This window comes from Chrysemys picta, chromosome 8, assembly GCF_011386835.1.
Source record: "Chrysemys picta bellii isolate R12L10 chromosome 8, ASM1138683v2, whole genome shotgun sequence".
NCBI lineage: Eukaryota > Metazoa > Chordata > Testudines > Emydidae > Chrysemys > Chrysemys picta.
In genome coordinates, this window is record NC_088798.1 from 52,139,975 (window position 1) to 52,156,910 (window position 16,936).

The window sequence follows — 16,936 nt, forward strand, 5'->3', positions numbered from 1 at the left end:
TATTCCTAGGAATTCTGAAATTATTCTCTGTGAGATGTAGGATAAAAATGGAAGGATTTATTACATGTGAATTCATCAAAGAAAGATGCACCTCTAAGATACTTTCTTATCACATGAAATCTTTTTTAACAGTAAAACATAAAGTACAGTCATAAATTAATAGAATCTGTGTGTGACCAGCAGAGTGATTATCCGATATACAAGAATTTGATTTAGAAGAAAGAATGTTTCAAGTATAGCTTATAAAACATGTTCTCATTTTTTATTTCCAGATGCTCCTTGTCACGGCGAGCAATTTAAAGGAAAGGAGTTGAAAAGGGCATTCACAACTGACATGCATCTACTATAAAATAGTTTCCATAAGTATTGAAATAAGGAAGCAAAGCCTATGAGATATTTTTTCCCCATTGTTATTCAGTCGGCATTTTCTCAAGAGTGTTTTAAAGGGTGTTGGAATGTCAAAGACACAGAAATAGATCAACAGTGAGTCTATATATTAATTATTCAGGAGTTTTCAAGTAGATTTGAGGTTATTTATTAAAAACAAAAAAAATTGTGGGCAAAAGTTAGATGGGAATTCTACTTAAAATAAAAGGAGACAGCTCGGGCCACACAGAAGGACTGGATTCAATAAAACTCCATCCAGCTGAGGAAGCATATGTTTAAAAAATATATACAGATTAGATGCAGAAGCCAGTCTGGAGTTTTAATTGAATCAAAGCTCAAAGATTTTCAACAGCTGAAATTCTTAATGGAAAAATAAAAAAAGTTTCAGTGTGAGGACTTCCTGCTCCAAAGGATTAGAGCCAAACATTGGCCTGTTTGAAGTCAGTGGCAATAGGCCCAGGGATTGCCTGCAATAAGACTAGGATCTAGATCTGCAAAAACTGTTTGTTCTGAATAGGTAGCAGTTCCATGACCAGGTGTGAGCAGGGGTGCATCCCCACCTAGCAGTTAGAGTCTGTGGTGACAGTCTTACCTAGTGGTAGGAGATCAGGGAACCTGAGCCCAACCACAACACTGGGTTCCAACTCTAAGATCCTCATAAAGAAGGCTTCTGCTACTTGTGGTCCAGCTAACACACTCTCCTGGGTCTCTTCCTACTGCTCTGTCCTTCCTCAGGGTACGTTGTGGCTTGTGGTTGTCCCCTGCAACCCGACCCATGGCCCTCTGCAGGCGGGGGAGTCTCAGCTCCGTGCAGCAGTCCTCCTCCTGGGGATGCTCTCCTGGCATAACCCCTCCATAATAAATCTACCAAATTTAACTTGAAAGAACTCCACAGTTTGGTTTACTTTCCCTAGGGAGATCTGTCTCTCTCCACCCACCACCCTGCTGTGCTGAGGAGACTCCCTTTTAAGCCTTTTCTCCAACCGGAGCATGCCCAGTATGCCTGCTGGGGCAGGGCTCCTCAGGCCCAAAGTTGTTCTTGCTCCCCTGTCTCTCCAGGTCATCAAGCTGAGTGGCCTGCCTGGGAAAAGTGTCCCAAAGAGTGGAGCTCTCTTCCCGGTTAAATTTGATGATTTGATTGAGCACAATACCACATAGAGCACCTGTCCTCAGCTCTGCTTACTCTCCTGTCTTGCTAGTCACTCCCCACTAAAGCTTACCTAGAAACAACTGCACAACGTAGCATTTGCAATCCTGCAAAGGGGAAGCTAAAGAATGTTGCCTGGCTGTTCTCCCAACCCCACCACTCTTCTGGGCTTATCAGGCCAATTTGGCTGGTATTTAACAACATAACCCTTGCATGCCATACAAGGGCGGGGAGGGAGGCAGAGAATCGTATGATCCTCTCTTGAAAATCCCTTGTGATCTAATGTGATTATGGTGTCTTATGATGTATAGGGCTTTTATTCATGTTTATATGTATTTTATGATAATTGTGTATGTATAATACACTGGCCTGGATTCATGCATGTGGTCATGTCTCCTTCTAGTGGACGGTCCCATCTACTGTATTTCCTTCTGCCAGCTGCTACTTTAAGCTGAAGCATTAGATGCCTGTACTCAGGGCCGGCTCCAGGCACCAGCTTCTCAAGCAGGTGCTTGGGGCGGCCGTTCCGGACAGGGGCGGCAGTTCCAGGTATTCGGCGGCAATTTGGCAGAGGGTCCGTCACTCCGCCTGGGAGTGAAGGACCTCCCGCCGAATTGCCGCCGCAGATCGCGATCGTGGCTTTTTTTAGATCGCGATTGCACTGCTTGGGGCGGCCAAAACCCTGGAGCCGGCCCTGCCTGTACTTTCAACGGTGCAGGTCTTGAGTTCAATGTCCACTGATGACTGTCAAGTATGCCTAAGTGCAGCGCTGGTTTTTTACATATACTATGACTTTATAAGTCTGTGAAGGGATCAATGTGAAAAGCACTATACAAATGTCATCTCTGTTTTTTAAGTTGCCTTTATTTCTGGTCTGTTTAATGTTCCTATTAATAAACAAAAAGAAAACATATTGCTAATTCTGGTCAAATTATATTATTTTTAAAACCATGGGTAATAGCAACATGGATAAAGGACATGAAAAATCATGTAATATTTTGAATTATTTTCAAAGGTTCCTTTGAAGCCACTTCTTTAGACTCCCAGGCTCTTGTACAAATATAGATAAATCCATCGGTAGTATCAAAAGTACACTACTGAATAATCCATCTTAGTACAGCCCCTCTGTTCCTAACCACTGAGGGCCCAGTTCTATTGATAGTTACTGTTGAACAAAGTGTAGGCGTTATTCATAATCATAAGCACTATGCTTGGTAACTCGCAAGACTGGATTCTAATCTTGTAATTTGAGCAAATACTTAGAAATGAAAAAAAAAAAAAAAAAAAAAAGTCAACAGCAAAAAACTATTAGAACGTGGCCAGGGAAACTCCAAATGACCCGTAGTCAAAAAGAGAGGCGGATCTCTGTCTAGCTGAGGTTCAAATTTCAATTCAAATGAAAATCCTAGAGGTTGAGGGTTTGATTTTACATACTATGTGCCTGAAATATACTACATTTAATCAAAAGTTATTTTTTCCACAGATCTACTAAGCACTTTCCTGTCTGTTTTAGGCACTATAAATGCCACTATAAATATTAAGATTACCCAGTTGTAAACACCTCTGAGCTGAAAAATAATATTTAGAAAGTGGAGCACAGACGGAAATTACTATAGAACTGTTCAAAAGGATAGTTACATTAACAAATACACATTAGAGAGTCACTTTGTTACTTGAGCTTTTAAATGACATCTGGTATTTACAATTCCATAACAACAAATTCAAACTTCCCCCTCCTGCACACACATGGACTAGATATGAAGACATGTGGAAGTGCCCAAAGGATCTATCATGCTGAGGTAGGGATTTTAATGAGGAGAAAGGTGTGTCTTAGAGGACTAGCAGAGTAAGGATGTTCCACACTGGGGATAGCTGGGAGAGAAGCAGAAAAACAGAGCAGCAAGACTGGAGGCAGAGGCTGATACTTTGAGATCTACAGATGAAAAATGCTATATAAGAACTAACTGTTATTGTTGCTGATCTACTATGAAAAATTCAATGAGTAGGGAAGGGACAGGATTTGTAGTCGGGACTGAAGGGGGAGCATTAAGGAAAGAAAATGATGTTGATTAGCAAGACTCATTTCTGCCCCATGCTAATAAGAGAAGATGAAAAGAGCGTGATGGGATATTCCACATAGTCTTTTGTGAGTATTTCAAGAAAGCCAGGAAGTAGCCATGTACATAAAGCACTTTCGTCAACTCTACCAAGGAAAGAGCAACTCCTCCCCACCCTACAAGTAAGTATGTTGTTCTACCAATTCTGACAGGAAGCCTTAGGGTGGGCATCATACAGAACCAACACATTGCACTTCTATGGAGTCAGTCCTGATTCTGCCAGGAGGCCTTGACTTGCCTCATATAGGAGTAACACATTGCGCTTCACAGCGCCAGTCATTTTAAGGACCTCAACGTGCTTGTAAATATTCAAGATTGCCCCTGTGCAAATATGCTCTTGCTTTCAGAAGTGTTCAGCTGTAAGCATTCCAGTCTAATGATATGTTCCCACAATTGTAGCTCACAATTTATTCTTTCACTGACAGAAATGCAGTGCACAGATATTTTGTGAACTAACCTGCGACTGCCGTGTCCATTTCATCCTCCTCCACAGATTCCTGAGTACCCAGGCCTGCTAGAGGGGAGAGTGGGTACCATGTGTTGAGGTTCAAGCCCAGCATAAAGTTGTGTACTTTCCCAGCACGCCCTTCTCTGGTGTTGAAAAGGGAACTATCTCCCACCAAGGCCATCAGCATGCGCTGGACCCAGCTTTCTTGACTGCTACTTTGAAGTTCTTTTGCAGCCTCAAGATTTTCAGAGCCTGTGTGTAAAAAAATGACCAGCAGTTAACATGAAAAGTGTCAAAATGAGGCTTCAGCTTCAACACCTTACTGAAGCGAAAGGGAGCCTTCACATCTCTCCCAGGACCAAACCATTCCCTGCTTTCATGCACAGCTCAAGTAAATGGAGTCTGCGCAGAGCATTTAAGAGGAGCTAGAGGAATTCTCACTCCTCAACTGTAGAGCATCCATCTAACTTCTTTGCTGCTTCTATAATAGCATGACTGTGGAGATGATAGGGTTCCTGCCACTGTGGGATGGGTGTGGATCCATGTAATAGCACATTCACTGGCCTCTCTAATGCACCCCCCCACCATGCTAGGCCCCTGTGTTCCAGGAAGATTCCTGCTGTATGGCCTAGGCCCTGCTAGGTGGAACCACGGCGGTGGTGCTGCATTTAGGGCCCCATGTGCTGGTGAAGGGGGATCAGCAGCCTTTCACCTGTGTGAAAACTCAGGCCTGTATCTGTATCTTCACAGCCATAAGGAATATATAGATATACATAAGGATGTAGATATTGAGCTAAACCTTAAATTCTACAAATCTGCATAACAGAGAAACCTGAGCATTTAATAGTTAAGTTACAAAAGTTTTTCTATGGCTCTTGCTTTATTAAAAAATAATTATTAAATATCTAAATTTTGGGTCAAGATTGTTCTGATAACATCGCCCAAGTAAACTAAAAATGCAATCAAAAGCATAGCACCTACATTAAAGTAACCTGATTTCCAAAAGTGATGAGCATCTATAGCTTCCATTCAAACCTGCAAAGAATCTTACTGCCTGTGGGGCATGACCTTGAGCTCTCCGAACTCCCACCAACTTCTGTAGGTGTTTTGAGTGTTCAAGGAATTTAGCATCAGGCCCGATGTTCCAAGTGTAGCATTCTCATTTTTCTCTTTAATCCATGGTTCACAATGAGCTGTTTTTCATTTAAATAGGGGCAGAGCAAGTGTCAAAAGAGTAGGAAGTCTGATCTGCAGGTCCTACTGCAGACTTATCCTGTGGAAGTGTGAGAATTATGGCAAGCCCCAGTGTTCACTGTCACAAATCAAGCTGTGTAAACCGCATACAGACATACAAGGCCGTAAATAATGATTGTTTTCTTTATGTTGGACACTATGACACTGAAGCAGGATATCTGCAAATAAATACTGAAATTGGTATCTCTCCCTCCCCATTATTTCAAGTCAAAGGAGAAGTGATGAGCTTCTTATTTGACTAGACCTCATTTTCAAAGGTTTTGTTTTCCTCCTGCCAGTGCTGGCACCATCATTAAAACCTAAAACAGTGCCTGTTAGCTTTGGGTGTCTCTATTTCTTCTACAAGAATCAACATCACCTCTAACAACTATGATGTGGTGCGTGAAAGAATAAGAGATTTTAACATAAGAATGGCCATACTGGGTCAGACCAAAGGTCCACCTGTCCCAGTATCCTGTTTTCCAACAGTGGCCAATGCCAGAGGGAATGAACATAACAGGTAATCATCAAGAGATCCATCCCCTGTCGCCCATTCCCAGTTGAAAACATTTTCATATATAAAAATCAAGATAAACTATTTGGGCAAGATGGAGATAATGGTTAAAAATTCAAAGGTGCTTAAGTGACTTAGGATCCTAAATCCCATTTCCAAAAGTGATATAGGCACTTAGAAGCCTGAGCCCCACTGCCTTTCAAATAGAATTATGCTCCTAAGTCTCTAAGTCACTTTTTCCAAAACACCAAGTTCAATTTCCATATTTTACCCAATATGGTGGCCTTAGGTCCAGCATGGCAATACTGATGTCACTCACACGGTATCTGGAAGCACCGGAAATGCTAATCAAAGATAGTGGACTCAGACTGAGCCACACTCAACTGAACTTTAGATTAAGGGCCCTTTGAAATCAACAGGCATCTGTAGCTTACTGGGCTGATGACCAAGCCACAGACACTGGTGAACTTGCTAGCTCATTTACTTCAGTTTGGTGGGAAATACGGCTTGATGAGGTTACTGGCTCATGTCAAGATGTGGGCTTCTGTGAGGATCATTAGGGCAGCACTGCTGGCTTTCTGAGCTGATGTTAAGGCACAAGTCTCTGAATGCTCATTTATTTACCAGCTTGAACAGTCTGGGCTGATATGAAGAGAAAAGCCTCTGTCAGGTCTCTTGCTCAGGTCTCTTGGCCTTACTAAGCTAAAGCCAAAGCATATACTTTTTTAAGATTGCTGGCTCAAGCAGTAGAATTTTACCATTGGCATCAATGGGATCTACAAAGGACAATATTCATGGGTAAGTCAAACAGGATTTGGCCCATTTGGGGGGGTATGTACATGACTGATAGCAACAAAGGTCCCTAAGTTGTCTTTTGCCATCACAATCACCTTGCTTTAGCTAGACAAATCAACAGTATATATATAGAAAAAGTGCAACAGATATAGTAAGTAAAACATGCCCTGGACCATGGGGTTTTCCTTACCTTTTGGTCCCTGTGATTCATCTTCACTGTCTGAACTATCATTGCTCACAAGATGTTTTAGTCTAATGTTTTCTGTTGAAAAAAATATACAATATCTTAAATTGTTAGATCTAAGCTTACTAGGAGATCAGAAAAGTGTCAAGGTGTATCATTGTATAGTACTTGTGATAGATAGGAAATGAAAACTAAGCAAGACAGCTGTAGGGACTCAAATAACATTTGGACACAACTTTGAAGAATCTATTTTGTGTGATCCTGGTTTGGAATTGTTGCAAAGTTCAGGATGGGTTTGCCCTTTTTCACAGGAATTCAGCATTATCCAACGGAATTCTCCTTTCAAGGCAGAAAATCCTCTGAAGAACAGATGGAATTTTAAAGTGCAGTCCAGACATAAGCATGGGCAATGCACACTAACATCCATTGTGAATTACAACTACTTATACCAGGGTTGATTTTCCCAAGATTGTAAGCAAAATAACAAAACTAATGACTGTTTTGCAAGCCCACAAAATAAAACTACTTTAATAGAAAATAAGCCTGACAACAAAGCCATATATTCTCCTCCGAATGTATGCCTTTAATTTGTGGTAATGGGAATGCCATGTGCATATCAAGTACCCCTCTACATTCTGGGAAATAAAAGAAAACAAGACAATTACATAACTTTAATACAAATCTATTTCATAGGGAAAAATGAAAAACAAAAAAACAGCAGTTAGGCCAAAGCAATTAACTTCAGTGGAGGAACAGGCATTTTACATTTCGCATCATTAATCAACAGAATGAACACAAGGTACCTATTTGGCAAAAATCTATTTTCCATCAGGATAAGATCATTGTATCCAAAATAATCAAACTCAGCCTGAAACTGTAAATTACTTGGTGTTTTTCCAAAACCATAAAAGAATATTAAAAAAAAGGTAAAGGGTTTTTGAGAGCTGTGCAATTAAAGCAGCAATACATTCCACAGTCAGATCAAATAGCTCATAAAGGAGATTAATTTACGTGAAAACTATTTTCCAGTCAGCAAACTCTGTTTTCTTTAATTATTTCTGCTACTACATTTAAAGTAAACAACTATGTTTAAAATAATCAAGGAAAGCCTTTCTTGAAACAAATGGATTTTCAATTGTCATTGTCTTTAGTTATTTGACTTCAGCTGAATTATAAGAAAATCATTTTATAAACAGCCTAGTGTTGGAAAATCATCTTCAGCTGATACTGTGGGCAGTGTGTGTTGGAAGAAACAAGCTCACCAAGCTCCCAGTATTCTGACTTCATCTGTTTCGGTGTAAAGATTTAAATTGGGATTTTCAAAGTAGGCACCCAACTGCTACTGAAGCTATGGGAATTTGGTGCCTAACTCCTTTAGGTCCTTTAAAAATTTCAGCCTTCCTCCCCAAGATAATTTATGATGTAAATAGTCTATACTAGAAATGTGAAAACAAGTAATAAGTAACTGAAGCCGAAAGAGGACTGTCTTCTCATAATTGTTTTGAATAAAATGGAATAGATATCATAAACCAATTGCCTCTGGCTAAAGAAAATCATCCATGTTATTTATGACATAAACCAAATTTTTGTCATTGCAGGACAGAGTTGGTCTTGGGTAGAAAATTCTTTGTTTGAGATTGTCATTTATACCAAGTATATTATCCAATCAAGGATAAGATCAACTAAAACATTAGGCAAGTAGCAACATGCATTTCCAATACTTCTGCTAGCTCAAAACAGAAAGCTTGATTGAGAGAGATTCAGGTTAACAAAAGGCATGTGGAAATTAAATTTAAATGTGCTATACATATAACACTATGCTGATTATTTATGAGGACTAGTCCTTGTAGGATTAGATATTACACTGTAGAAATCTATACAGACACACAAGAGTTTATCATTACAGATTTTCTCCTTAGATATTTTCACTCTTGAAAACTAAATAGCTACTCAGACACTACTTAAACTATTGTCAATGCTAACACTATGCAACAAAGACAAATGTTACAAATTCTTGGATGATAACAAAGAATATCTGACAAGACAAAAATTAACAACCGAAAAAAGAAACTATTAAAAGCCACAAATATAGATTTTGAATGTCAAAGATGTATTTTTTTAAGAAAAAGATATGAGAAATAGCTTATTTAATTCTCATGTTCAATGTGGCTTATAGGTTTTGGGTAAAGTCCTGGTTCCACTGAACTCAGCTGAAGTTTTGTCATTGACTTTAATGGGGTAGGATTCCATCATATAAGTTTTATAGTTTTGCCACTATAATATATTCAGGTTTCATCACCCTTTCCATGGTAAACTCTCACTTTGAGGTATTTTGTATTTGTCTGTAAAAATTCTCACAAACAGGAAACATCTCAAACCAAGAGCAAGGATTGTTTTAATGAAAAATGTTGAAAAATATATTTGGAAGTGTAAAAAATAGATGTTATTTTTAAGGATTTTTTTCCAGAGAAAAGATCTCTTTAAAAATTCAAAGTGATGCCCTGTTCTAGTAAAGCAATTAAGTACAGGCATAACTTTAAACACATAAGTAAACTTAGTGATTCTTACAGGGCTACTTGTGCTTAAACTTAAGTATCTGCTGAAGTGTTTTGCTGATTAATGCCTAAGTTCCTATTTTCAGAACCTCAAAAATTAACTCAGACAGATTATTATATTAACCAGATTATTTTTTCTTTATGCAGTGAGTTTTGTTGGTCATGAACTATACCAGCAGAAAGTCCTGTAAGCTGATTTCTTCTATTTGCCACAAGACAGGAGCAGCATGACAAAGCTAGCTTCCCCATATTGTCCCAGCAATAGTCTCAACTACTAGACAGAAGGGATAGTGGAGTTTTTATGCACAGCCAAACCTCATCCACTCAACTCAGGCTATGGACATGGGTGCTGACTATTCTGGTTTATTTAGTGGTTAAAATGCATTTCATGAGCACCTATCCACAGTCTCTGGACACAGTACAGGAGTAAAAATCATTCCAATATCAAAAGCTTTTAGAAAACCCCAAACTAGCATTTTTGAAAGATGTACCTTACCACAACCATCAAGCTCCAACATTCCCCTCCCTACAATGATGTGGACACTGTCCAGTAGAAAGTGAATGGAGAGCACTAAACTAGTTTCACAGAAACTAAACTATCATCAGATGGTAAGAATTTAGGGCACCCTGGAATGGAATGGAACTGGCAACCAAAAGGTGAAAAACTGCATTATCCCTTTATCAATTACATGAGCAGTCCCATCCTCAAAAGACATTTATTATAATTGCAGGTAGCCATGAGGGCAGGTTCGCAGCCTGTTGGCTCCTGAAGCTGACCACATCAATCAGAAAAAGCACTTTGGTGTATGTATATTTAAACCATCATGTTTTTAAAAAAATCTGTTTAAAGAATATTTATGTGCAAGACCTCTCCTCTTCCAATAGCCCTGACACAGGTCAAGTATGGTGCCAATTCAGACTACAAATAAATAAAAGTGGGGAAAGTATTGAAAAAGTAAAGCAATACTTATTCTCTTCCCCTGCCCTCCAAGTCCTATGCTGGTGTCTATCAATGTAAATTGGTGAAATTTCCCTGGTTTTTGACATGCAAGAAAAGGTTAACATAGTGTCGTACACCCACACACAGATCTAGAGTGATAGTGATGTTTCAGTTATTAATTCACTAAAATGTTAATACCAGTTGCTGGCTAATAGATTTGTTTTTGTTACATTACCTAATTCTTCCTCCATGGTGGGACCTTTATTATGAGAATTGGAAACTCCAAGTACTCTGTTAAATAATATAGAAAATGCACTGCCCCAGACGCCTGAAATGGGAAGAAAATGACTAAATCAATGGAAACTTGCAGAACAAAACATATATGAAATTATTTAAATAGCTAATTCTACTTTGAGAATGCATTGGAATAACACAAACAATGAGATTTTGGGACAGATTAGATCCTAAACTCAGATGTGCACCACATCATGAAATTCCCATCACTGAATATGGAACCATTCTTGTGGGTTCCCACCAGACTATTAAGATATGACTTTTTATATAGAGGTTATTCTTGTGTCAGACTGTTTCTGATTACAGAAAGACAAATTTAAAAGCACTTGAGAGAAGAGAATTGAAATGTCAGTTTTGTTTTATTTATTTATTTTAATCATTCACTTACCCATGAAGAAGTGCAGGGGGTTTTCTTCATGTTTTTTCACCACTGTTCCCATAAAAAATTTACTTCCAAACAAATCAGGAGGCATAAATGTGCCATACTTCGCCATACCAATCTCATATGGACTGAATTCCACCCAATCTGCATGCATTACATAAAGAAATTAGCTCACATTTTTCCTCTAGACATAAATGCAGCATGAACAAAAACAATTAATCTGTAACATACACAAATGACTGGCACCTTTCTCCAAGAGGAAAGAAAAGCATACAAGGATATATACTTGATGGTAAATTGTTCCCTGTTCATCTGCTATAAAATGCCGGAGATATATTTAAATTGAAAGTGTTTCTCCAGGACACATGTAATCTGGGTATGCCACTAGTTCAAGAACCCCTGGAAATGTCTTCCAAGTTATGCAGAAGTCAAAACTCCCTTGACTTCAATGGGAGTTTTGATCCTGAAGTTAAGCTGGAAACCTCACCCATTCCTACCATAACAAAATTTGTAGAAAAAATTAGGTAGACAGTGGCAGGGAGAGAGATAGTGAAACAGGCTATACAACATCTGGGTTCCATCTCATGCATCAATGTGAATCACCAACACAAATCCCAACAGTGGCAGCGATCCTCAGAGATCGCTGGATATACAAAATTATGAGTTTCTCTCTATTATGAGTATACTGAAAATGTGAAGTATGGCGACATGTAGAGCAGATGAAATTGTTTTAATTTGCACAAAGCTTTGAAGAGACTCCAGAAGTAAAATCTGGATTTCACTAAAAACTAAGACTTATAGTGAAATACAATTAGAACAGACAGGGTTGGGAGCCAGTTAAAAAGTTTACTAACAACAGAGGATGCAAAAACATTGTAACTATAATACAATTTCTTTTTTCTTTATAAAGTTTACATATACAAGGAGACTGTACATTTTGTGGCTTGTATAACACTTAATAAATGCATGGGGTAAAAACTTCAAAAGCACCTGAGTGACTTAGGAGCTTAAGTTCCATTTTTAAAAGTGACCTACACTATTCAAAATCTAAATCCCATTGACTTGCAGTAGGAGATGGGCTCTAAAATATCTTTTGAAAATGGAATTTAGATGATTTTGAAAACTTTACCCCGAATCCAGTGAAATGCACTCACATTGCAGGCTTCAGCTCTAAATCATGAATTAATAAAAGAAAACGATGGTAGACAAAAATACAACCTAACACATCTTGTCTTCATTCACTTTGTCTTATAATTGAATCAATTCTTTTCAACAACAATAACCTATTTGAGTGCCCTTATAAATCAATCATCAATGCTGAAGGAAGTGAAATATCATTTATCATATGACTTCTTGCTCATATAAATTTCCAAAACATAGTAACCAAGGTGGATAAAAATCAATGATTTTTTTTTAAAAATCAAAACATTCGGATTTCTTTGATTTAAATCAGATATTTTTGATAAAATGCTTTTTGAGGAAAAAACCTATCTAAAGATAGTTTTAATTAAGATACATTATAGCTCAAAGATATCTCATCATGGAATAGGGATTATAAATTCTAATTCTATAGTACGAGACAATATATTCATGTAATGTTTAAGAAAAGTTTTGTAAATGAGTTCCAATATTTCATGGATTAGGGACCCAATCTTATGGGCTTCCAGGGCTTCTGTATAGATTATTTAGATTAATCTTTCTATCTACCCAATGGGACTCAGTGCTCAGTCTAGAAGATACCATCAGAGATGCTTAGTTTTGCAGTTCTCAAACTGCGGATTTGTGTCTCCAGAGATAACATGCTTGTTAACAGCAAAAATGTTTTAAAATAAATACAGGTTTCAGGGTAGCAGCCATGTTAGTCTGTATCCTCAAAAAGAAATAAATAATATATAGAGGTGAGAAATAAATAAAAAAATATTTATTTATTTATTTATTTTAAAATAAATAAGATATAGTGGTGAGAAATAACAGACCTCAACCCTATTGATCCTCTTCAAATGTGTGTACACAGAGTCAGTCCCTTACCTCTCTCTAAAAGTGCAAAGTTTCAAAAAGTTCAATGAATAGAAAATTGTTGGGGGCGGAATAGATCTGGACAAGGAGAAGAAGTCTGGAGATAAATGTGAGAAGGGAGGGACAGGCAGTAGAAACAAAAGTGAAACTGTTTGAGCAGCATACTCCAGAAGCCTTGAGACCTTTCTGAGTGTAGCCTTCATTGATTTGAGATCTACCTTACCATTCTCTCACTAGAAGGGAAAATGTATAATGGCAGCAGGCTGTAAAAGAGACCCAGTTTGGGAATGAGAACCATTCAAGAAATATATGTTTGCTGATGATGTTTTAAAGAAAATCACACCAGTGAACTGGTGGAAGTCACTTAAGCACTTGGATTCAGAGACTGTTGAAGTGATAATCTCACTTTTAACAGCAGTAGCTTTTTCTGCCAGTGTAGAAAGAATATTTTCTTCCTTTGGACTAATTCATTCCAAACTGAGGAATTGTTTGGGACCTGAAAAAGCAAGAAAGCTTGTTTTTCTTTTCCAGATTAAGAACAAACAGGAAAATGAAGGTGAAGATGACTGAGTTAGCTGCAGAAGCCAGTATTTTAAGTTTCTCATGTTGACCTGGCATAGTCAATTTAATTTTTGTTTTTTAAAAAATATTTCATTTAACTATTATAGTTAAAATTTTAACAAAAACAAACCTGATTTTAAAAAACTTGAATGTTTAACTAAATTCAAAAATTCATATGCTTGTTTTGTTAAAATATTATATGTTTGCTGTTGAAGAAAAAAAATCCAGAATACATAAAGTTGTTTTAGTTAAATAAAACAATTTAAATGTCTGTCTGGTGATGTTCTCCTCCTAATACAGCATGGCAAGAAAATCCTCCAAATATTAATGATTAACCTGCTGAATTGGAGATATTTATGAAGTCATTGGGAGGTAAACTATCTGCTTCAATTACCTTTGGTAAATGAAATAACCAAACAATCATTCATTTTGTGATATAGCTGTAAAACTAATCTGAAAAATTTTCAAAATAAATCACTTTAAAAATGTATAGTGTGTACCTTTTAAAAATGAAACCTACATCTATCTCTGAGTTGTGAAGAATATGTATTAAGGTTATAACAACAAGAATGCACTTTTATGTAGAAATCCATGATTAAATCGAGTCTTCCTGACTAGTGATTTAAATCATGATTTCAATCAATTTGATTGACATCAAATCCACCCTGATAGTAACTTCGTATCATTGACTTAAGGTAAGTTTAAAACATATTATAAACATACCAAAGACTCAGAGAAGAGAGAAGACACTAGCTTTCGATTCCTCATGTCAACAAAACTTTTGAATACATGAAAATGCTGCCTATAAGAGAAGCTTTTTAATTTGAAGAAATGTTTTCTTGTATAGAGTTTAATGAAATCAATGTGACTGTGATGTACCAGTATAAATAGCTGCCTAATTTTAGAACACAGTGTTTGGCTAATAACGTGTTGTCTGCAGGTGTTATTTTTTTTAACTCCTTTGAGACAATTAATTCTTGCTTGTGAAAGAAACTGCTTAGAGAGATTCCAGCAAAATGCAAGATGTTAAGCTTATTCTCAGATGCTGGTGAAATTCAGAGGTCTGTTTAAAAATAAAATAAAAAGGAAACCATATCTGTCTGAAGAGGAAATATTTGACCAGGACTACTGTGTCATTCAAACTTCACAGTCTGGCAAGGTTGAGTGTGGGGGCTATAAGTTATCTGATCAAAATATACCATTCATGCCCAAGCAAAAACACTTCAAGTGTTTCACACATACAGGTACAGGCATGGCAGGAAACAGAGAGAGCCAAAGATAGTAATCTGGAGGTTAATGCACTTTAGCACTTTGATCTTAATAGTGTAACTAAATTTAGGAACAGCATGGCCAGAAAACCAACCAATTAAATGCATCTGTCATAGCCAAGCCTTGGAATTAGCATAGAGGAAGATAATTTTTCTATTCAGACCCAGAGCATAGGGAACTCAAGAGATCTTTTTTCCTATAAGTAACTGATCTCACTTTTAGTCACTCATCTCATTGGAGATGGGTGGTGTCTCAGTGGTAGGACAGGACTCAAACTGTCCTGAGACACAAGCTTTGACCTGAAGGGAAGAAGCTATCATAGTGTAAATAATTATATATCTATGTTCAGTACTCTTTGTAGTTATATCAATACCCTGGTAAGGCAATGAACCTAGAAAAATGTAATTACTGTCAAAACCCCTTGTATTTTGTTTTTCTTATTGCACTGTATAAATCCTGTTTGATAATACTATGTCTGGAAATGGAATAGTCATTTGCCCCCTGTAAGGAGTTGTGGTGGTTTGGTTTTGAGCATTTGCGGCAATGCCCTTTTTAAAGGCACTTATATCAAAATAAGTTATGTAAGTTCCTCATCTGAGGCCTGATCCAAACATTATTGAAGTCAAAGGAGGTACCACCAATTGACTTCAGTGTTGCTTGCATCTGTCCCCTGATGTAAATCAGTGTAACTCCATTGTGGAATTATATGGATTTACACTGCTGAGTAGATGGCAATTTTGACCTATTCTGATAAGAGGAGGCAGACAGTGAGGAATCCCATTGGCTTCAATGGGACCTCAGTAAGGGATGCAAAATTTAGCTTCTTGTATGTGGCAATATCGAGAAAGTAAGTGCGCCGTAAGACAGTGTTTCTAATTGAACCATGCAACTTACACATTAATGTGAAGTGGTGCATTCATGCACCTTACTCTCTCTGAAATGTTGGTAACAATCATGGGTTTGCTATACTCAATTTCAGGTGCAGCAGCTCAAAAACTAAACTTGGATTGACCTGGCTTTAGCTAACTTTTCTTTCTGTTGCAATTTGTCTTTTATATGTAAAGAAATTTGGGAAATCCACAGTGGAGCCAGTACATGCTTTGTGAACTCAGATTTCTCACCACAGGTAAATCTGACTAACTACAGTTATATACGCTGGTGCTGTGAATCTGTCAGCTCTTACAAGGGTCACTGTCTGACTTTACTTTAGTAAAAATAGCTGGATAGGTTTTTTTAAAAAGTTATCTCAATAAAAACTTTCCTGAAATAAATCATATTAATTATGTTTAGTTAGTAATTATTACCATTCTGGGCATGACCGGCGCCATTAGGGTCAGAAATACTATGAATAGAATGAACACTAAGAGCCTTGAGCATAAAAGCAGATGGCAGCTGCATGAAATCTTGCACCATCACCTTTCTGAGGAATGTTATCCTATACAATTAATGCACCTCAACAAGAAGGAACAAGGCAGGATTTATCTTACATCCATAACCTAGTAAGTAAAAAAGTGGAAGTATTTTTGTTCAAAACCTACTCTACCTCAAGTCAAGACAAGTTATGCAATTATATAGGGAGGGAATGGCTTAGAAAATTATACTGAATGGAAAACTTCAAGAGCATGGTACACTAAATACGCTGATAAGGATGGCAGTCTTAAAATAACACTGTTAAGTTAAAAGAAATATTTAGAAGGAAAGGTGATCTTGTGTTTCAGACATTAGAGTTGGACTTGCGAGTAGAGTTGATGCACGCCTCCGTCACCTCCATCCAGTGGAAAATTTAAACTTTTCCTCAAAAAGAAAAAAAAAAAAAAATACTGAGAGCATCTTCAGTTTTCAGCTGAAAACGTTTCAGTTTTCCATTGTGAAGTAGAATATTTTTGAGGAAAGCAGACACTTTCCATATTTTCATTTGGTCAAAAATCTAAAAAATCTGGTTCAATTTCCATATACTTATGAACTTTAATAAACTTTAATCATTGCTTAAAATTAACCCAACCTCTTTTGTAATTCTCACAGTGGGACCAGTACCAGATTTACCATGGGGCCGGGCCCACAGTCCAAAGGGGAGTTGGCCTGGCCCACTCTTCT

At 37.5% G+C, this 16,936-nt stretch overlaps 1 protein-coding gene across 6 annotated transcripts in view; it reads right to left on the reverse strand.

Moving 5' to 3' along the window:
• Window positions 1–16,936, reverse strand: part of PLA2G4A (phospholipase A2 group IVA) — a 151,864-nt gene that overhangs the window by 19,992 nt on the left and 114,936 nt on the right. For 5 of the 6 annotated variants that reach the window (XM_065554450.1, XM_065554451.1, XM_065554453.1 and 2 more), the window contains 4 exons: window positions 11,003–11,140; window positions 10,556–10,648; window positions 6,832–6,903; window positions 4,109–4,351 (listed from right to left, as the gene is read on the reverse strand). In XM_065554450.1, the coding sequence (XP_065410522.1) occupies window positions 4,109–4,351; window positions 6,832–6,903; window positions 10,556–10,648; window positions 11,003–11,140 (546 nt within the window). The remainder of the gene's footprint in view (window positions 1–4,108; window positions 4,352–6,831; window positions 6,904–10,555; window positions 10,649–11,002; window positions 11,141–16,936) is intronic. The other variant, XM_065554454.1, reaches the window with a different exon arrangement.